The sequence below is a fragment of the Talpa occidentalis genome, unplaced genomic scaffold (assembly GCF_014898055.3).
Source record: "Talpa occidentalis isolate TD23 unplaced genomic scaffold, MPIMG_talOcc4v2.1 talOcc4.16, whole genome shotgun sequence".
Classification (NCBI taxonomy): domain Eukaryota; kingdom Metazoa; phylum Chordata; class Mammalia; order Eulipotyphla; family Talpidae; genus Talpa; species Talpa occidentalis.
The window spans coordinates 10,826,121-10,847,826 of record NW_023601653.1 but is presented as its reverse complement, the minus strand read 5'-3'; the positions used below and the strand labels follow the sequence as shown (position 1 = coordinate 10,847,826).

The 21,706-nt window shown below is 43.0% G+C and overlaps 1 protein-coding gene across 2 annotated transcripts in view; it reads right to left on the bottom strand.

Annotated features, from left to right (window-relative positions):
- The window catches only part of APPL2 (adaptor protein, phosphotyrosine interacting with PH domain and leucine zipper 2), a 41,534-nt gene that overhangs the window by 6,429 nt on the left and 13,399 nt on the right, over positions 1 to 21,706 (bottom strand). For both annotated transcript variants that reach the window (XM_037513722.2, XM_037513721.2), the window contains exons 3-17: positions 20,906 to 20,965; positions 20,008 to 20,079; positions 18,936 to 19,023; positions 17,224 to 17,265; positions 17,031 to 17,089; positions 16,190 to 16,336; positions 12,601 to 12,683; positions 10,436 to 10,594; positions 8,896 to 9,084; positions 7,518 to 7,560; positions 7,373 to 7,429; positions 7,188 to 7,276; positions 4,272 to 4,430; positions 4,055 to 4,107; positions 2,727 to 2,901 (exon numbers count right to left, since the gene is read on the bottom strand). In XM_037513722.2, coding sequence (XP_037369619.1) covers positions 2,727 to 2,901; positions 4,055 to 4,107; positions 4,272 to 4,430; positions 7,188 to 7,276; positions 7,373 to 7,429; positions 7,518 to 7,560; positions 8,896 to 9,084; positions 10,436 to 10,594; positions 12,601 to 12,683; positions 16,190 to 16,336; positions 17,031 to 17,089; positions 17,224 to 17,265; positions 18,936 to 19,023; positions 20,008 to 20,079; positions 20,906 to 20,965 — 1,475 coding nt within the window. The remainder of the gene's footprint in view (positions 1 to 2,726; positions 2,902 to 4,054; positions 4,108 to 4,271; positions 4,431 to 7,187; positions 7,277 to 7,372; positions 7,430 to 7,517; positions 7,561 to 8,895; positions 9,085 to 10,435; positions 10,595 to 12,600; positions 12,684 to 16,189; positions 16,337 to 17,030; positions 17,090 to 17,223; positions 17,266 to 18,935; positions 19,024 to 20,007; positions 20,080 to 20,905; positions 20,966 to 21,706) is intronic.

Below are 21,706 nucleotides of genomic sequence, written 5' to 3'. Positions count from 1 at the left end.
ATGAATTTAATGATTTTTTAAAATAGCCATCATAAAGAATTTCCCTCAAGTAGAGAGAACTTTCTTGATATTTTTTGTAAGTTTTTCTATTAATAAAAACTTAAAATTTGTCTGTCCTCTTCTGTAACTTGAACATGAAAATTGCCATTATTGGTACATTCACAACACTGTACAATTAGCACTCTCTAATTCCAGAACATCTTTACCATCTTAAAAAGAAGCTGGATACCCCTTAAGCATTCACACTCCATTTCTCTTCCTCTCAGCTTTTGGCAACTACCCATCTTCATTGTTACCTCTATGGAGTTTCCCATTGAAGATATTTCATATAAATGATCATACAATAAAAAACTTTTTGTGTCTGTCTGTTTTCACTTGGCATAACGTTTTCAAGGTTCATCCATGTTGAAACATTTATCAGTACATTATCCCTTTTTAAGACTAAATAAGGCATTGATCCTGCTCTTTTAGACTACAATAATATTCGGTACTTATGTTCTGACTGTACCACATGTATTGTTTATTCTAAATTATTCTACTTATGTATGTACCACATTTTGTTTATTCAATTATTGATGATCATTTTAGTTTTAATGAGTATACAGCAGGCCCTTGAATAATATCATTTCATTCAACATTGTTTCTTTATGTTGATGAGGGAGGAAAAAAAACAGTGATTCATAGCCAGGGCCACTGTCCAGGTAGAGCTGCACATTCCCCATGTGTGCCTGGGCTCTCTGGTGTCCTTCCACATCCCAAAGATGTGCATGTCAGCTTCATGGGCGTGTGTAAACTGTCCCAGTCTGGCTGTGGGTAGGTGTGTGACACACCTGTAATGGAATGGCATCCTGCCTAGGGTTGGTTCCTAACATGCACCCTAAGCTGACACAATAGGCTCCAGCCACCCTATTGGTGACCCTGAACTAGAATGAGCAAGTTGTGAAATGAATGAATGCAAATCATTGGTTATTATTATATGTTTTGGGTATTTAAAGATTTGATGCTGTTTTGAGACTAGCAATATGCCACCAAACTTAACTCTTGTTTAGCCTATGGTCTCATTATACATTGTTTTGCTTAAAGTTGCAGTTACCAAGAACCTATCAGTAACATTAAATGAGAACTTACTGTACCATTATGAATGTTTGCAAGTTTTTGTTTGAACACTTGTTTTCAACTCCTGTGGGTCTCTACTTAGGAGTGGAGTTCTTTAACTTATGGACGAACTACCACACTATTTCCTACAAACCATTTTACATTCCCAGCAGCAGTGGATTCCAGTTCCTTTATGTCTTAGCTAAGACTTTAAAAATCAAATTGTTGCTGTCCTCAGGGATAAGTAGTATCTAATAGTGTGTTTGATTTTTCATCTTTTTCATGACTAATGCCATTGAGCATCTTTTCATGTGCTTGCTGGCCACTTGTGTATCTTCTTCAAGAAATATTTACTCAATTTCTTCATCCATTTTTTTAATGGGGCTTTTTTCTTTTACTGTCTTTTCTTGATTTGTAAAGGTTGTTTATCTATTTTGGCTACGAGACCTTTATTAAACGTATGATTCTGTGGGTTGGTTGTCTGTACATTTTTGGGTAGTGTTCTTTGATGTACTAACTACAGGTTTTCATACTGCTTTAAAGTGTTACTTACTCTGATCTTTTTTTAGTGATTATAAGAACAAAGAGCTAACATGTATAAAAGGTTTATAACAAATGAAAAGGCCTTATATTAATAAGGGTAAAGAACTATATTCTGCTATTTGACAAAGTCCTAGGTAAGTTTTTGGGGTATGGATAAAATTATTTTCATCTAATAACCAAAGAAACCAAGGTACAAGGTTAAGTGACTTGCCACAGTATTACAACTAATAAATGAAGCCGGGAATGAGCCTAGACAGTTTGGCACTAAAGTAGTGGCTGCTGTTCCCCAGAAATTTAATGTAAGCTTCATACATAAACTTTTTCTAACAGTCATATTAAAAGAGTAAGAAGAAATAGGTGAAATTAATACACTTCATCTAATAGATCTAAAATACTAACTACCTAAAATTATTGAGGTATTTTTGCATTCTTTGGAAGGTATGAGGCCTTAGAAATCTGGTATTTTAGACTGAAACACATCTGAATTTAACTAGTTATGTTCAAGTGCTGTACGTGGCTACATATACTGAACAGTGCAACTATTAATGAAGCCTGTGCTAGTTGTGGCCTCGGTCACCTGCTATCATTCCTAGATACCTGATTACCTAAAACCCTGTCATGTAGTTCACATTGCTTGGCTTTTTTAATTGGATCCTTCCAACAAATATTAATCAGATTTTCCTTGTGGTGGTCTAGTTATCTCAGGCAGGCTCATGTTTTGTTTCCACTGCTGTTGATTTTTATAACTAGTATTCTCAGAAATGAAAAATAGAAAACACAGTCTTCCACTTCAAGGTGTGAGGTCTAGAGGGTCACTTTAGAACAATGGTATCTTCATGAACAATAGTAATCATTCACTACTAAGTTTCTAAAGGTATCAGTTCTTGTCTTTACGGGAGCATCTTCTGGCCAATATATCTTATAAAACTGAAATGCAAAAAGGAGTAGGAATAGAAAGAGTAGCATCTTCATTCAGTCCACTCAGATATTCATTCAGTCCACTCAGATAATGTTCTAGACGGGTAAGTGTGCCTTACAAGGGGGCTAGATCAAGCTATAATTAAGTCTGAAAATGAAATTGAATGTACCTCAGGTTTTGACTGGTTACCATCAGATGGGTTTCTGCCATCCGGAAGATGTTATGAATCGCCCGAGCAGCCAACACTTGTCTCATTGCTTCATAAATTACTTCAGGAGTGTTGTCTGTTTTTACTGCCATCGATCCCAAAAATCGAACTATAAACATCTGTTGCAAGAGAGAATCTGCAAGAGAGCGTGTCTGCTGAGGGTCATGTTCCCTTCCTGCCCTACTCATCTGCTTCCCGGAGTCAGGTGAGTTAGCCTGAGAACAGCTAGAACTGCCAGTTTTGGCTTCCTGATAAAGGCACATAACCTGGCAGGACTGATCCACAGCAACCATTACTGAAAGATCATAAACAAGGCTTAAAAGATCTATTTTAATAATTCACTTACCCAACATTTTAAACTAAAGAAGTCTGCTTTCTCACTTGCCCTCCCTATTGTGCCATTGCCCCTAAAAATAAGGGTCACAAAATTATTAAGAAAATATAACCAATAGAATGTTACAAATAGCTACTCCCATGAAAAGATAGTTTTTTAGAAGTTTGAAAGTCTTTGCACAGATTTTTTAACAGCACGGACTATCTGAAGCTATATAGCTGTAAGTGCAGAGTCAGATGGGAGGCACAGCCCATTAATGTAATGTCTTCCCCTACCGCTGTGAGGAGTGCCAGTGCTTAAGTCCTACTTTTAAATTTAAACAACAGGCATTTCATTCCAGTGATATTCTCAGCCTCCAGTCCTGAAGCTGTGTTAAAATGGGGTCTTGCCAGCATTTTTAGCTACTAAATTGCCTTGGCTAGAACCCAGATTTAGTAACATGGAATAGTAGATTATGGTTAGCTCTACTGAGTATGTTCTCATTATGAGACTATAAATCAACCAACAAAAAATATGAATTTAAACAACATAAAGTCCATTTATTCATGACATCTTTGCACTGAAGAATGGGTTATTTGTGCTTTGGGTTTTCTAAGATGAAAGAGCCTATTTATGACTCATTAAATTTCATTTAATGTGACCAGTCAATCCTGTTTGAATTTGTTTTGTGATGCCAGATTTAGATTTGGCAACATTTCTATGTAGGAGCAATACAAAAGGTATATATGGATATAGCTAATGTAGAAAATCTGTTACTTCCCCTTCATTTTTATCCAAGAGCTTCCCTAACTGCATGTATAATAATTAATTTTCAAAGTGAACAACAGATCTGTGGGTCATGATTTCAATTCATATTTCAAGTTTAGCTCCCTCCGACTTGACTTCACATCTCATTTCAATGGCCCTGTACATTCTGTACAGGGGAAAAAATAAGCACACCAAGCTAGCCACTTACCTTCTGCTTCTGGAAATGTGTCATCCTCAGTTTCACCAAAAGGGTTGACACGCCTATGGGAAAAGCCAGTCAAACAATCACGACAGCTTCAGCTGAAAGGATACTTAACACCTGAACTCTTTAAGTCAGAATGCAATCATAGCTGGAGGCGGGTGGGGGATACAAGAGCCATCAAATTTATTTTCATCTCTCAGAGACAACCTCCCTTAGTCCATACCTGCTCCCTCTGTTCTGATCAAGGAATTCTGTAGCAGGAAGTACAATATCAAACTGAATAGGTGTTCCAGGTGCAATGAGTTGTTCAGCTTCAGCTATACTGACGCTTGCTTTGGGAACAATACTGTCATTTTCCGTCTCTGAATTTTTCAGGTTCTGGCTGGAATATAAAAATAGGAAGGCAAGAAAAAGTCAAATCTCTTTTAGCCTTAGGCCTTTACAATCAAATGAATACTAGTTAAATGCTGATGTGACTTTTACAAATAGAAAGGCAAGGAAGATTTCAATCAACCCTCCATTCTACAAATAAATCTTTGTGGAACATCATTCATGCCCATGGTAAAAATCCTTCTGCACTCCCCACTACCTGTAGTTAGTGCTGCTGCACAGTCTCTGCATTGTTAAACTACTTATTACACTAGCAACTAACTTTCTCGTTGTGTCTTTCTCCTTTTGGGGGAGGTTTTTGACAGTAAGGGCTACAGCTAAGTCATATTTACTACTTGGTATAAAAGGTAAATTGAATGAGTAATACATCTGCCCTCAGCTATCTCCCACCCCATCTCATCTTACTCCCAATTTCCTTTTGCCTGCCCCAGGTCTAGTTACTGATTTCCTTTCTGTTCCTTATAGACACTAAGTTCTTTTTGCCTTACATCCTCCACTACTAGTATCAGGAGTGCACACCTCTGACTCTTTGGAAGATGGCTACATCCCATCTCTTCTCAGTTTAAATGTCAGACATATCCTAGTTAAGTCTCTTCTATACTCTCCGTGATTGTACTGGCATTAGTAACATTGTAGTGTTTTTCTCCACTTTAAATATTCGCTTATCTTTTTGGCCTGTCTTCCCCCACATGTAAGTTTCATGACCTAGCCCAGTGGCTGGGCTCGTAGCAGACACTCAGCAATTATTCTGAATAGCTACATAAATGAATACTAGATAAACAATCATCACAGAATGAGGGGAGATGGCTACACATCCTTAGAAGTGAATGACAACTTGTTTCCAAGACAATCTCTCTCTTTCCCCACTGCTATCACAACATTTCTTTATTGTCAATGAGCTGACCCTCAGAGATAGCACCCCCACCCCCCACCCCCACAGTTCTGGAGCCAGCTGGCAGCCACATCTGTCACCCTTCCAATCTCTGGTTGATTCAGCTGGTCAGTGTCATTTTTTCCAGATATTCTTCTGTGTCCTTTCTGTGAGGTCATTTCTGCCTAAGAATGTGATTTACTTATTCTGGAACAGGGAGAAAAATCAGTTACTAATTAAATCTGACCTCAGATTGGTTTTTTAGAAAACCAGGCATACCTTCTAATTATTAACACTAATTAAAGTATACATTGGCACCCTAGAAAGATAGCACAGCAGAGCTGGAAGGGGACTTGGAGGCCTAGTTTCTCATCATCTTATATCTCACAAAGCTGAGGAGACAGAGACCCAGATGGTTGACTGACTCACTCAAAAGTATCTAGTTGTGTTCAAGGCTATTATCAGCATATCTCCCAACTTGGAGTGTAGCGTTTTTCACTGCGTCCATCTAACATTCTTGGAGCTTTAGAGAGAAGACACACTCACTTACCTGGCAAGGCTCAGGGATTAGTTCTACTGCCTAGATCTTTTTCCTAAATCATTCATATAGTACTCCCCCTAGAGTTGTACTTAATAAGCATGCTACTTGTGTAAACTGTTAGTTTCTTAAATTACAGTAATGAAATGTTTCTCGAACTTGTTGCCTCTTTCCCATTTTTATTACCTTTGTTCCTCTCCCATTCTGCTTCACTACAGTAACAACCCATTGGGTCTTTCTGCCCGAGCCTTCTCCCTACCACACCTCATTCACCCTGTCCCACAAAGTGCAGCAGAATACTCTTTGCACTGGCTCTGATAACACTACCCCTTCTTGCTAAGTCTTCAGTTCAGCTCCATTGCCTGCAACTCCTACTTTGTACATAACTGAAATGCAGATCTGGAATTATCTTTTTCTGTTATATCCATATCCAATGTAGTTGCAGGACCACTGAGTGGACATACAACTCATTCTCAGTGGACAGCACTGAGACCCTGGACAGTCACTCTGAGCTTTCTTACGATATTCTTCTGGGGTCATTAGAGGATACTGGTAGAACATGTAATGGGGTTCTCTCTACTGTGCCACAAAAGATGAGCACTAAACACAGTCTTTTTAAGTTACCCTTTGAAGCCATGCCTCACTAACATGGCAGATATTATAACCCTCTAGTGTTTAATCACACAGAAACTCCCAGTAAGATAAAAGGTGGGATTCCTGGAACAAATCCTAAGTACAGTATTCAGAAATAAGAGAAAAAATATGTGTATGAAAATGCAACAGATAACGTACAAAGGAAGGGGAGACAATCTATTCAGCTGTCAGTAGTAATAAATGATAGAACAGTGTGTAGTTATTAAAATAAATATGAAAAATGTAAAAATATTAATGTATACGTGTGTGTGTGTATGTATATGAAATGTAAACGCATGCCCATATACCAGCATGTGTGCAGATAAGGGCTGGGCAGTAACACGGACATATAATTGTTTCTTATTTTATAAAAAATTTTGTTTTGGTTCCATAACTGTTGATGCTGATATAAAATGCAGCGAGAGCTCCTGACTAGCAGGGTCTTCTACGCAAGAACTATCTGCTCGGACTCGGGGCCCAGTGTAGTGGGAAATACATGGATGCTGAAGGCACAGAGGTTTGAACCCTGGCTCTGCTCTTCGTGTGACATAAACGTGGGCCTCACAGCTGCCCTTCCTGGTCACACTGCTCCTGTAGACCAGAAGTGAACAGCACCCTGAGTGATTTGTAAGGATAAAGTGACTCAAGTCAACTTCTAATGTACAGCTGGTTCTGTAAAAGCTAGTTTTCCTTTGTCCTCTAGTTACCTGGGGCATGAGCTTTCTTGCTTTTTTCCAAAACTTGTAATGGGAGTCACTGCTTGGAGAGCCGTCTGATTCAGTTTGATGGCGACAGCCTAAAAATTCACAGGAAGACAAGCTCAGTCCCAAGTGGATGCCTACCTTGCAGACTGAGAAAAGGGCTGTGAGGCAATAAGGTGCCTGTCAATTACCTCTGGGTTGTCAGTCAGGTAGATCTGTCTGGAGATGTTGTTTATTGCACATATCCACTGCAGAGGAGAGAAAAACAAAACAAACAGCTGAATCCCAAATCCCAAAGTCATACAAGGAAAGAAGTAAAACAAACAAAATCTCTACCTCTTCATTTTCCTTTTTGCTTTCTGCTTGGAGGATTATTCCCCTGAAATAAAAGTGCATCTAAGTGAGTACTTCCCAGATTGCAGTGCTGAGGATTATTCTACATAAGCTGAATTCAGCTGGGGCCCAGAAAGGGACAGCAGCATGACTGGGAGGACTGGAAAAAAGCCTCTGGTTCTAGCTCTGCCACTATCCACCATGTGATCGCGGACAAACACCTTTCTCTATGGCTCTTCCCACTGCATCCTTCTCATTTCTAAAAGAGCAGAAACTCAGATCCACCAGCCCAGCTTCTATCATGAGAAACATCTCAGCCTCTCTGAAATGATCCAAGGCCACCAAGACTCTCGCCCAGTCACTTCTCTCAACCACACTCAAGGAGGAATTAGCCACCATCCCACTCCTTCCCAAGAACTGAGAAATCTGTTTATGGAGGGCCAGGGAACATGATATAATCTACTGCCCTACTTGCGGAGGGACTCCTCATCTCGCTCCTTTGATCATACACCTATGGAAGGTGAGGGACGTGGGCCTCATCCCTATTTTATATCTGAGGGAATCAAGGCATGGAGAAGTTAAGTAACTGCCTGCAACCAAAACGAGAAGTCAGGTACCTTCATTCCTCAGTCATGTTCACTCACCCTGGGAGCAAGTGTATGCAAAACTACGCTGCCAATCTAGGAGAGGAAATGGTCAACACCTGATACCAGCAAATGGGGTGCTTGGTCAAACACAACCTCAAATCAGAATGCCAATGTCAGCAGAGCAGCTCTGAGGAAGGATGGAGCCACTCTTCTGCTCCCCAGCTGAACCCTGGAGCTCTGACCTCCATGGGGCAGTTTCATGATGTGCTATAAGCCAGATCCCACTGGGATGGGAACTGTTACGAGTGACTACAAGCCTGCCATTTCCCCAGCAGGACCTCTTCCCCAGCAGCACATGGGCCACGTGTGGGGACAATACACTAACAAATGGCTCAGCAGCTGAATGCAGAACTCACATCAGCAGGAGAAACGGCCTCCTCAGGCAGGTCTTCCTACCTTCTCTCCTCCTCATCTGGCCCCCCATTACACAAAAAAGATGCCTGTCTCGGCTCAGACGGGGAATAGACACAGCCTTCTCTCTCTGAGAATGCTGACAACCTGCATCTACTGCCATCTTACATACGCAGGTCATCTCTTTCCCAAGGCCATGCATGGACAATCCTGCTGGGACTCCTTATATAAAGAGAACCAGAACCTTCTTCTGGAGGGTCTATGATACTCGGGACACTGCTTCTCCATGGAGGAGTGGCATCTGGGGTGGGATAGGAGACCTTTTCTTGGCAGGGGTGGAACACTACCCTTATCCTCCTCCCAAATAAAACCCGTGGGCATACGATTTTCCATTGGGCGTGGTGATCTGAAAGCAGTATCGTCGGTCTTCACAATCTACCGCCATCACCGAGCAATTATCCAGGTCCTGGATCAAACTTCCAGCCACCGCGCCCCTCGGCTGACACATGAGGTTCCCACCTTGAGTGAAGAAGTAAAGCCTCTCCCAGGTAGTGGTGACCAGCCCCGTTTTACTGCAGGAATAAATTTTAAAGTGCCCATTAGTACGAGGAAGTGTGAGTAGCACCTCAAAGTCTTGCTGTCTTTTCATGGCTATTGGTGGCATATTAGAAATAATGTGTCTCCATATTACAACAAAACCGCTGCGAAGAGTATCAGAAGGGATGCAATTAAGCTAGGACAACCTGAGAGAAAACAGGCTCTGCTCACACTGGAGAAGATGGTCACCAGGCACCTCCAGCACGTGGGCAGCTTGTGCCCATCCCCACTGCAGCCAGACTCTGGCATCAAAGCCCTGTATCTGGACAGAGACACCGTCCATGACCATGCACAACTGGAAACCTGGAGATCATCCCTCTGAGATACAGAGCTGAACTGCTCTGGCCCACAGCACACAGAATCCGGGTTAATTTTGCCACAACTTGATGTTACTCTTTGTGGGCTAATTATAAGAGAGCAATTCAGTTTCTGGCAAATAACCCCAGAACTTTGGGGTTTTCTATCCATATGGATTAGAGGGGACATTTGCCTGTGATCTCAATTCCGTTGAGGCATTCTATCCTGGTGAGAACACAGCTGGCGATTCATCCGCTCAGAGCCTCCACTTGGGAGCTATCAAATACTTTATTTGATGCAGTATTTCCTGTGTAGTAACTATGTGCAAGGCACTAGGTTTTCTGCCTCAACAATTATAGTAATTTCTGTAAAAATGTAACAGCTAACATTTGAGGGCTTACTACCTGCTAGGAATGACCTCATCCAGCCCGTGTAGAGACTTTATGAAGTGGGTGAATTATCAGTTCTATTTTATGGATGAAGTGACGGAGGCCCAGCTGAGTCAGGGTGCCTGTCCACTGATACAGAGTCTTCACACCTGACGATGACTTCCCTCGCTTGCAAACACAATTAAACCCTATCACTCATTCAAAATGGACATTTATATGCCTGAGTTTTAAATATGTGGTTAGGTCAATAAGCATCTAGATGACTCTGAAGGCCTCTTGGCCCTCACTCTCGCCTCGATGATGGGTGTCCTGCACCACCTAGAGTGAAGGGGTGAGATAACAGCCCTCAATGGTGGAGGATGAGGACACTGGGAGCAGTCCATCTACCAGCAGCCTGGTAAATGGAGCCTGGGTGAACTGCCAAACCTTGCAGTTGACATACTGGCTTCTTAACACGATTCTGTTTCAAGCCCCATCTCTCAGTGCAGTTTGGGATCTAAACCCAGAGGCTTCCTGTGTCCCAGCAGGAAGGGGCAATATGGGGAGCTCTTCCCCTGTATTAGGGCACTTAACAGGTACTCTGCAGTCACACCTTGAGAAAACAGGTTTTAGAAAAAGAGGCAGGGAACAGCATTCTCACTTTCTAAGGTTAAGGTATCCAGCTTTCTGGATGAGGTTCCTGTTGATCTGTGGTGCAGACACGTCAAAGTCTGGAGTGTAAACAGATTTATCAGCTATAAGTAATTCTTGCAGAAACATGTGTGTCTTCTCAGCTTCACCTTCCAGGTTCACCTGGATGCTTGAGACAGAAAGTCACAGGTCAGTCACGCCTCATGGGCCAGTGCAGTACTGCAGAGCAGCAGATGGCAGGGCTGTCCCTTGAGGGCCCACAAAGAAAGCTGCAGGGTCCCCATCGCCACTCCACCTCTAACTCAGGTCCTGAAAGCTAGAGGCCATGGGGACTGCAGTCTGTGTGACCAGAGGTGTTTGTGTGCCTGCTGTTCTAAAGTGGGATGTAAGGATTGCCACTGGGGATACCTGAACCCAGCTAAACGATTTCTCTGCTGACGTGGGAGGATGCATGCTCACAACTGTTGATGCAAATTTTAGGAGAAAAGCTTTGATGAGTCTATCCTCAAGGGTTTCATGTGCAGGAGCCGAAGAAAGTGCCAGAAAGGAAGATGAAAACATCTGTCAGTCCGCCTGTGGCCTCCCCTTCCCACTGTACTAGCACACCGCTTCCCACCTTGGTTTTGGCAGCGTGGTGGGGACGCCACTGGAGATGGGAAAATGACCCAGAAGTGGTACTAAAGCACACTGACAAAGTCAAAGGCAACACTGTTCCTTCTATGAACGCCACACAGCTGTGCGAGACAAACAGCTGTATGGCGGGCGGCCAACCAACGGCCACCCCAGCCACATGAGGGGTAAGTAAGTGGGCTCTGGTTTTCATGTCTGTGCACTGAGGTATGAAAAACCCAGGTACTTTAGCTTTATAATAGGCAACTGTCCTTTCTCCCCATAGACTGAGGTCTCCACAGGCACCCCACCTAGTGGTGATGGTCTTGGTCACAGTGTCTTGGACCATGGAACTCTGAAGTTAAAACAGGATGAAAAAGAGACAGTGAAAGACAAGGCAGAAAGGGGTCTAAAGTGACAATTTAATAGGCCCCCTCCTTTTACTTTTCCTCACCTCCCCAGTGGCTAACAATTGAACGAAAAGGTAAGAAACCAAAATCAGATTTTGAAAATCGCCTTCTAGCATAATTATAAATCCAACCTGCTCCACAAACTGATACCAGTCATCAGGAAAAAACCAGCTTGGTGACTTTCAGAAAGGAGTCCCTGCCCTCATAAACTACACCTCTCCCCTGGATTTGTATGAATGCTTAGCTCTGGTTTTTCGTGGGATTCATGCTTTACTTTCAGAGCATTTCAGGTGGACTTCAGCCTAAATAAATTCCACTGCATGGCCTTCAGAAGCGATTTTGAAATGCAACATCTTCAAGAAGTTGAACAGCTCTTTTTTTCTATTTTGTGTATTTTCTTACCGACTCTCAACATACAGAGAGACACATTTACATGCTCCAGAAAGCATGAGAAGTATTCAAGGCAGCAAGTATTCTTGGTCTTTACGAAAGAGGCCTGCAGCCAGAGGGGCCTGGGTACCTGGTACCTCCTCCAGGCTCGCCAGGGTGAGTGTGGACAAGAGAGGTCAAGGGGCCAGTGACCTCGGCATCAAATGTGGTCAGGACAGTCTGAACGTTGTTTTCAAAGACAAGCATTTTCAAGGTTAAACTGCAGTTTGTTAAATTAATTCAATAAAGGTCAAATGCCTCTTTTACCTATTATAAACTAATGTTTATTATCATTAGCCTCCTGAAAAGTTGCAGCACTTCTGGCTAGGAACCCAACGAGCTTTCAAAAAAAAAGCAAAGAGATCTAGTAAATTCTCAGTAAACCTAAGTTGGACTCACAGGCTTATACCATGTGAAACTTTAGTATTAACAAAAGGTGAGCAAGAATTTGGATTTAATGTGGCAGTATCCCTGTTTTTTTTAATCTTATTTCCTCTTGTCATATAATGGATAGGCCTCTGAGCTGCACACAAATCAGGGACTGAGGAAATCATTACTTTTCAACCACATTAGCCCCAAATATTGGCAGCTCAGAAGGGTGCTGTTTCTCAGCGTTCTGGGAGCTCTGTGAGACCCTCTACAGCCAGCACCTTCCCTCACCTCCCCAGAGGTAAATTTGCAGAAATGGCAAAAGGCACACAAGACCCAAACTGGAGTGTGGTATTACCTGTGAACCATGTCTGTAACAGAGGATAAAAAGCTGTCCATACTTTGGGAAAACATCTCTGCTCCCTTCTTAAAAAAGTTAATCTGAAAGATATAATTGCAACATTCTGAAAATCATCTAGAAAAGGTGAACGAATAATTCATTTCATGTGAGAGCAACATTTGGAAGTGGCCCACCCTGCTGGCCACAGTACCGGCTGCATCTCTGGAGCCCTCACCACACCACTGAGAGTCACTCCAAAGCCCCAAGGACTCTGGTACGTGAGAGACGGTGAAACCAGTACCTGGCTGAAGCAGCAATGGATGGGAGCAAAGCAGGTGAAGTGCCTGGAACATACCAGGTGCATCGATAATTACTACTGGTGGCAATTTTTGATATTATTATCATCAGTCTCTTTCTTGTGTGATAGTTTTTTGAGGGCAAGAGGTATGTCTTATTTGCCTTTGCATTTCCAGGGGCTAAACTGGTGTTGGCACATGACTGGTCTGGCCCCAGGAAGATGCAGCCACTGAAGTGGCTCTGAACACAGCTGGACGGATGGTGACATGGCTGAGGCACACTTTGCAGAGGGAAAGCCGAGGTTCTTCCAACCCTGACATCAACGTACAGGGGACTGCGTGTGTAAAGGAGACAGCAGGCACCTACACGGTATAGACGCCCCAGGAGGCGAGGACGACCTCCTGCTGCCAATATCCCGGAAGGCAGGCACTCTGCCCCAGGGTTAGTGTCCTCAGGAGATCTGAGGACTGCACAGTCTGCACAGTCTGAATGTGAAACAGTGCTCGCTAGCTTTGGGCAATGACGAGAAGGAAGTCCTTACTTGGGCCCCTTGACAAGCCTTGACAGGCAGAAACTACAGGAAAGAGAAAAAGGAACATTTTTGTACATGGCCGACATCTGCAACCATCCTGCCCTGAAAAGCTCAAGTTTCCATTTTTTCTATAGCCAAGATTTTAAGAAATCTGAATGTGGGATATGAACTGCTCTACTTTACATGGCTGACTTCAGAGTTAACAGGCCCAAGCCTAGTCAGGAAGAACAAGAGAAAACATTGAGTTTGGAAGTGGTTGTTACCTCACGTTAGCCCAGCTCATCTCAGACCTGGGTGCTGGGCACAGAAATCTACCTCTCACCCCAAGGACAGCTGGTATTCTCAGCACAGTTCTGACATCTTTACATCTGTTCCCAGACACTCTGGGAAAGACGGACACCAACGTCCTGAGTTTTCACAGTACAAAAGCAGATGATGGCAATTATCCTAATGCAAAGTAATATACACACAGGGAAATACTCTGTCCTCATGCTCTTTGAATCACATAGAGATCAACACTGTAAATGCTACTCTGAATCCCTGACTGTTAAATATCAAGGTGTGTTAAGTGAGCATTCTGCATTCTCAGGACACAAACATCAGGATGGCTTTCCCTCACCTTCCCCAAGCAAAACTCCTTGGATTGTGTACTATAAGTTCATGTCTCAGTTTCGCTACTATTCTGTAAACTCCTAGGATAGGGGCTCACATAGTCCCTAAGGAAATCTGATGGACAAACAGAAGGATCAGATACTGGGCCTGATAGCCATATTACAGAGGACTTACTTCTGTGAATACTACACTGGAGCTCATTTTTGTACTCATAAACCTGTACACAGATGACAAAACTTCAGTCTGTCTGCAGGCATGGGACTGAATCATGATATAATTAGAAACCTGTTTGTCAAGGGCCTAGGAAGGCAGAGATGGAGTCAAACAACCTCCACTAGGATGGGTGGTATGGAGAAGTCTGATGCAATGGAATGCCATGTAAAGCAGAGAAGTCTGATTCAATGGAATGCCACGTAAAGCAGTTCCTGACAACAACAGGAAGTACAATGGTCATCTGACCATGAGCTTACAAAGGTGGATGCTTAATTAACACTGATTTGAAAGGGCTGATGTGGAAGATGGGGAATGGATGCTGTAATCATCCAAAATGACTCATGGGGTTAAACCTTGTCTAAGCGAAGGAACCAGTTTCCATGAGGATTGTAAAAGTCTGATGGTGATGGACTATCTGGTCTTGTGTCTTGCAATTTTCCACATGAAAAATAAAACATACCATCCTCAGTCCTCAAAACGCTGCTGCTGCCACCCAACAGTATCAGTGAGCGCTGTTTTGTTCTCCTAGCATTTGTGCTACCGCTCACAGTCTCCTCTCCCCAGAGGCCAACATTCACTAACAAAGAGCAGGAGAGGTGGTGGAGCCCGTGGCCACCAGTGAGCATGAAAGCAGCCTGGATTAAACCCGTCCTTTAGGCCCTGGGAGGCTCCTCCCTCAAACCAACCAGGCTCTCCAGGCACTGACCAAACAGGCCTGGAGCTGCTTCTCCTCCTGAGACTCTGGGTGCAGGACCCTCCCCGACCCAGACTTCTAATAAGCAAGGATAACAGCTCATTCCAGGGAGGACAGACATGACACGAGTCATTAATGAGAGCACAGAGCACACTGGCATTTGCTAGCAAAGCTAGGACATGTGCCAGGGCAGAGGTGCAATACTGAATCCAAAGAGAGGAGGGCAACAGAAAGTGAGCAAGTACACACAGGGGGGCACAGGTCCTTCTGAAGAAGCACCCAAAGGTCTGCTGAGGACCAAAACCCACAGTTGGACAGTGCTACTTTCTGGTTTAGCCCAGTTTCACTCAGAAGATGCAGAAAAGTCAGACTGCCCTATTTATATAATACCTCTGTAAGCATAAGCTGACTTTAGTGTACTCACCACTCAACAATGTATAACAGCCTTCGGAAGATGACAGACAATTGAGCTTGGATGTTTAAAGATCCTCTTTTGTTCCCCTTTTCCCTAAAGGAAACTGATGCTGTTTTTTAAAAATATATTTTAAAATTGTATTATAAAAGTTATAGATGCTCACGTGGAGGGGTTTTAAAATTTTCTGATTTTTTTTCCTGTCCAATTTTGCTTCCTAACATTCCTTTGTCCCTATATCACGAACTGAAAGAAAATTCCCAGGTGCATTTCTCAGATGCCAAAATGAGACCCAATCACAGCCCATCCTGAAAGGAGCTTTCCTGTTGACAAATGTTCTGCAAACCACCAACAGGGGTAGAGAAGCAATACAGGGTTTCCACAAAACAACATCCTTCACAGCCCAGATGCAAAGGTGCTGGCAATAACCTGGCAACGTATCACCTGAGACTCCCCAGTCAAGGGTGAGCCTTCCCACACAGCAGCAGAGGAACGCGCTGTCTTGGGAGGTGAGCCTTGCTCTACCAACCCAGCAGTCAGCTCTTCCTCAGAAAATTGGACCAAGCCCAGCATTCACTTGCATCTGAGACAAAAGGCCAGGGCTCCTCCCCACAGGAGGCTTGGGATCAGGGCCATTACTTCCTGCACAGGTGGCCTCATAAGTGCAGCTCAGGATGATCTGTCCACCTGGAAGCTCTCCAGTGTGGCATCTAGAAAGTTTCCAGGGAGTTGTCCGTTGTTTCTTTCTCTGATGCTGCTTCAATTTCTCCTGAGGGCTACCTCCCAGAATACCCTGCTGGTCTCCAGATTGGTTTAGGTCTCACCCTCCTGGAAGGGTCTGCCTTACCTGTCCTTGGGTAAAGCCTATCATGGGCTCCATCACGGCCATACGCTTTGAGTACTGCAGTATGTTGAGAGCCCGGTAATAATGAAGGGCCGAGGAGTGCTGCTTCTGCCGTGCAGCTGCCACCTCTTTAACAACTTCATTCTTCACCTGAGCAAGAGGTGAAAGGAAAACTTAAGGTTATCTAGTTGCCATGGTAATTCTGTAAGAGCATGCAACTTCAAAACATCTGTTTATTTACAAGAACCATTTCTGTGCAAATATAATAAAACTAGGTAAGGTTTCACCTCAAATTTTTTAAACATCCAAATTAAAAACACCAAAGTAACAGAATTTCAGTGCTTGTGAAGTGGCACTAAGGTGAAACCAATACTTCTGTGAGCAGCATTATGACATGCTCCAGTCAGCATGGAAAACAATATGGTAGTATGACCGTCAGCCACATATATTTTGGTTTATTCATAAGGTTGTATCCCAAGGAAATCATGTAATAGAAGTAAAAAGTTAATGAAAATATTCAATATTATGTATAATAAAGTGAGCTTAAAAAAATCAGTCAAAGAAAAGGAATTGAAGTAACCTAAGGCTGTGAGTCTGATTACTATATGAGGTAGCAAGTATAAGCTAAAATCCTGCCTGAAAATTCTACCACAGTTCCAAGATGGTGTTCATTAACCAGTGTGAAAAGCTAGAATATGAAAGGGAAGTCTATTTAGGAGACTCAGAATAAATATTTTTTAAATTATGAAAAAAAATCATGAACACACCCTCAATACTATGAATTAACAAGAGGAAATGAAAAGGAGCTTAAGTGGCAAGCAACATCTAAGGTAGACAGTCTTACCTTTTCATTCTCCTTTTTTTTAGGAAGCCTGCTATATTTTGCCATTGCGATGTCATGCTCTAAAAATAAAGAGACATTTTAGCACCCAGATGGGCTGAAAGGCAAAAACATTTATTCAGTGTCTCTGCCCACAGACAAACTAAACTCACATGCATCACTAAACCCACGTACCAAGAACAGAGGACATGCCTACCATTGCTGGCGAGTCCAAAACGATCCTTTAAGGTGCTTACTTCTGCACAAGAGAAAGTAAACATTTCAGAGCAAGAAAATTAAGACACGCCACACTACAGCCTATGAATTCCCAAGAAAATAAAAGTTTATGTGTAGAAGGCTTTGCCAACACTCCCTCAAGTGCTCAGTCATTGCTGGTGGCTAGGAAGCCTGGTCTCAACTACACCCCCTCAGGGACCCTGACGGCCATGCAGCCAGTCCTCTCCAGACAGCATTCGAGGTCTGTGAGGGAGAGGACTGGACACATGGGCCGAAGGAATGGTGGTCAGGTACTATTCATCGCGACCTCGAGGACAAACATAAGCTCTGATTTTTCAGCCCGAAGTAGAGAATTTTAATCTATCTTTCCTCAGAATGCCGACTATACCCAGAACCTAGAAATGTCCTATTGTTGCCATTTTACCACCTGGTAAAGTCACCAGTAGCATATTGAAACCACTGTGGCTTCATGGTAGGATTTCAAGTCAGGTAATGTGATGCAACCATTTCTCTTTTTTTTTCTTCAGGATTACATGTGGTACTTGAGGCCTTTTATGGTTCCAGATGAATATCAATATTTTTGTTCAATTTTTTGAAAGCATATGTTAGTATACTGATGAGGACTGTGTTGTATGGCTTCTGGTAAGATAGTCATTTTGATCATGTTGAGCCTTCCCATCCATGAGCATGGAATGTCTTTCCATCTCCTTATGTCCTCACGTATATCCTTTAGTCAAGTCTTGAGTTTACAGTGTTAAATCCATCATGTCCTTGGTTAATTCTGAGCTATCTGCTTTTTCTAAGTGATCTGGAATGGAATTTTCTTCATTTCTCTTCTCATTCATCACATGTAAAAATGCAACAGGTTATTGTGTTTTTGTAACTGGCACGTTTCTGGATTCATCCATTGTTGCTAATAGCTCTTTGATAGAATCTTTAAGGTTTTCTATATAGTATAGTGTCACATCCTCTGCAAGTAACAGTTGCACTACATTTCCTTCCGGATTTCTTTTATTTCCTATTGTTGTCTGATGGCTCTAAATACTTAGTTATCTCTCAAAACCCAGTTCAGAGATAACCCTTTCCAGGAAACTTTCCCAGGCAACCTGTCCCCAAAAGGGTAATCATGTTTTTCTATGTGCTGACTCTATTTCTTGTATATCTCTATCCTGTTGCCCTCATCATCACACATTACAATGATGTGTTTCCAAGACTGTTTTCTTATTAGCTGTGACCTCCTTTAGGTGAGCCAAGAATACAGAGGGGATTCATTAAAAGTTAGCTATTTGAGGGCCTCCCTGGTGGCGCAAGGGGTTAAGCACCACACTGTGAAGCAATTCGCAGCCTCTGCAGCATGAGATCGATCCCCAGCCAGCCAGGGAGAAACCCACATGGTAAGGCAGACCCCTCCTGTCTCGCCCGCTGCTCCCCTCAGCAGTGTATTTCAGTCAGTCTGCCTGTTCTGCTCCCCACTCTGTCTCTGGTGAATCCTCTCACCCCCCACACCTCTGGCCTGTACCCCAGCTCTTATATACATAAATAAATATATCTTTAAAAAAAAAAGTTAGCTATTTGAACTACTCAAAAAAAGGTGGGAGGCATTTGTCAATGACCCACACACTGAAAAAAATTTTAATATAGGAAGAATCACTATTAAACAATATTTTGAAGATAACTGGCACTGAACTTTACCTGTAAGATCCATTTCTCGAAATTGAATAATAGGGAGAACCATTGTGTCTGCCAAATGTTTAGCCAGTTCTGTATGGAGAACATTAAGCTGAAAGAAAGAGAAATCTATTGAAGAAAATCACATCCACTATCACTGACATTGCCTTTTTTCACCAAGAGATCACGCTAAACACTTTTGTGTTGTTGAAGAGCTCAGTCAGATGCTTGTAGCAAATAAATACCCTTCATAAAGCAGTCAACAATACAGGCCTAGAGGTATTAAGCACTAACTGCAAGGTTGCAAGGTTATAACTGATGGGGGCATCAGTCAAACTTACTCAAGGTCCAGAGGTATTGTTTGTTTTGGTGTAAACTGTGGTTCTTAGCCTCAATCTGAGACACACCTGCCTGTGTGGAGAGCACCTTGATGTGCACGCAGTGGGCACAGCTCACTGTCAGTGGGGCACACAGATCACCGTGACCCCAAGCCACAATGAGCTCTGTCACCTTCAGAGGGGGCTGAAATCACACTCGAAAGACAGGCCTACTGGGTACCTACTAACCCACGGCCAGCTGTGGTCCTGGGAATCACTCTGGACAGAGAATGCTTCCTACCAAAACTACTCAGCCAAATTTCAGGTGCGTCTTTTCTTTGGAAAAAAAAGACCTGACCTTTCTAAGAACAAGAGGACTGTGTTCAATGTGGTCCTCCCTACCAGATTGCTTTAAAACTTCAGTCTTTCTCCTCTTCTACCTCAGGGCCTTAGTAACTCCTGTCAACTTAAAAAATGGTCTAGGTAGAAGAAATAAAACTATTCCCATCAGCACTACCATTTTTAAACACATTTTATGTGCCAGTTTTCTATGTTTTATAGCATTTACTTCTCACCCACTCTGCGAGTTGGGTACTATTCATTTTCCAGACAGGCAGATAAATTTCCCATTCCAGACAGCAAATAAGTAGCAGGACTAGGCTTTTTAATCCCAGGCTACTGGGACATTTAAGTAGCTATCTCAAAATGGAAAGTGGGTCACAAAAAAAAAAAAAAAAAAAAAAAGAATCAAACCACATTTTGTTCAGTTGCACTCTTACCTTATCCACCACTTTGGAAAAACAGTGGAGTGTAGAAATTACTTCTTCATCACCTTTTCCAAGGGCAAAATTCTAAGACCAAAGAATGAAAAAGCCAGGGGTTAACTGGGTGTTAACTAAGGAGCTCAGCATTACAGCATCCTCCCACCACACACTGCCCTCCACCTCACTGCCTTTCTCCCAATACCTGACAAGTATGAAAGCACAGAAAACCAGAGCTTTCCCCTTACTGCCAGCACTGCACGTGACTGCCCTCTCTGCGCGATTCCTTCTTTGGCCTTCACCCTTTATCTAGACAGCATGGCATCGTGGGGCTTATTTCCTAGAATGTTAGTAGTGACTCACTTGCAGATGAACCCTCAAGGACAGCTAATTACATCTGTGGGTTATCAGAACAAATGATAAAAACTTTGGCTAGTAACTGGTTAGAATTTACCAGTGGGAAGGAAAGGGCAAGACAAAAGAAAAGGGAGGGAGGAAAGGAGGCATAAAGGCAGGAGGGAGGAAGACAGAGAAGAAGAGAGAGAAGGGAGAGAGGGAAGGAGGGAGGGAGCTTCTAAGAATTCCTTTATAAGAATTCAATGTAAGGGCCTCCCTGGTGGCGCAGTGGTTGAGCGCAGGGCTACGAAGCTGCCCGCAGCCTCTGCAATGTTGGTTCGATCCCCAGCCACCGGCAAGGGTCCCACATGGCGCGCAGACCTCTCCTGCAGCACCCGCTGCTCCCTTCAGCAGTGTATTTCGTCAGTCTGCCTGTTCTGCTCTCTGGTGAATTCTCTCACCCTCCCGCGCTTCTGACTGTACCCAGTGCTCGTATAAATAAATAAATAAATCTTAAAAAAAAAAGAATTCAATGTAAGAGAGTCCAGAACACCGAATCGGCACATAAATATCCAGTTACCCGTTTTTCATATGCCAGCAGTTGCTTAGAAAGCTGTTGAGTGGCCAGGGACATTTCATTCTGCAAGGGAAAGAGAAAAGCAAGATTTGTCCACTGCATGTACAGAAACTGAAATATGAAATATAAATAGGGCAAATGCCGCCTCAGAGAATCCCTTAAAAATAATGTGTAAGTCTATAAAATAGTAAAATATCTTGCTCAGGAATTAAAAGGTTAAAGCTTGCTTCCTCCCCACATACCCTAATAATTTACAGATTGCTGCTCCTTCTGGTCATTCAGTGGGGAAACACATGTAGAAGGCAACAGACAGACAAACAGACATGATCTCTTGTGCTCACAGGGTTTGTTGGAGAAGCAGACATCAAAACATAGTTGCAATCATGCTGAGAAATGACAGGGAAATACTGTGTGAAGAGCTGTGTGTCGGAGGATCTAAATGTTAAGGAAGACAGTCTCAAGATCCCTGGAGATAGCAATGGAGACAAACTTTCCAGAAAGAGGGAACATGTGGGGAAAATGCATCACAAAAATGTGAAAAACAAAAAGTCTGTCTGAAGAACTATAAAAGACAAAGTAGCAAAAGGTGAAGGACATGAGGTGAGAAGGTGTGGCACTATGGCTGAGCAACAGCGTGCAGGCCTCCATGGCCCATTCACTCTAAGTGCAACGGGGTTTACGCTGCACTGTGGCTTTGTGAGACGGTCGGCGGGGATGAGAATGATGATGACACAGATGAACAGCTGCAACGCCCAGGGAGGGCCATTTTGTGCCATTTTCCTCTTCTCTTACTCCTTTACTTTC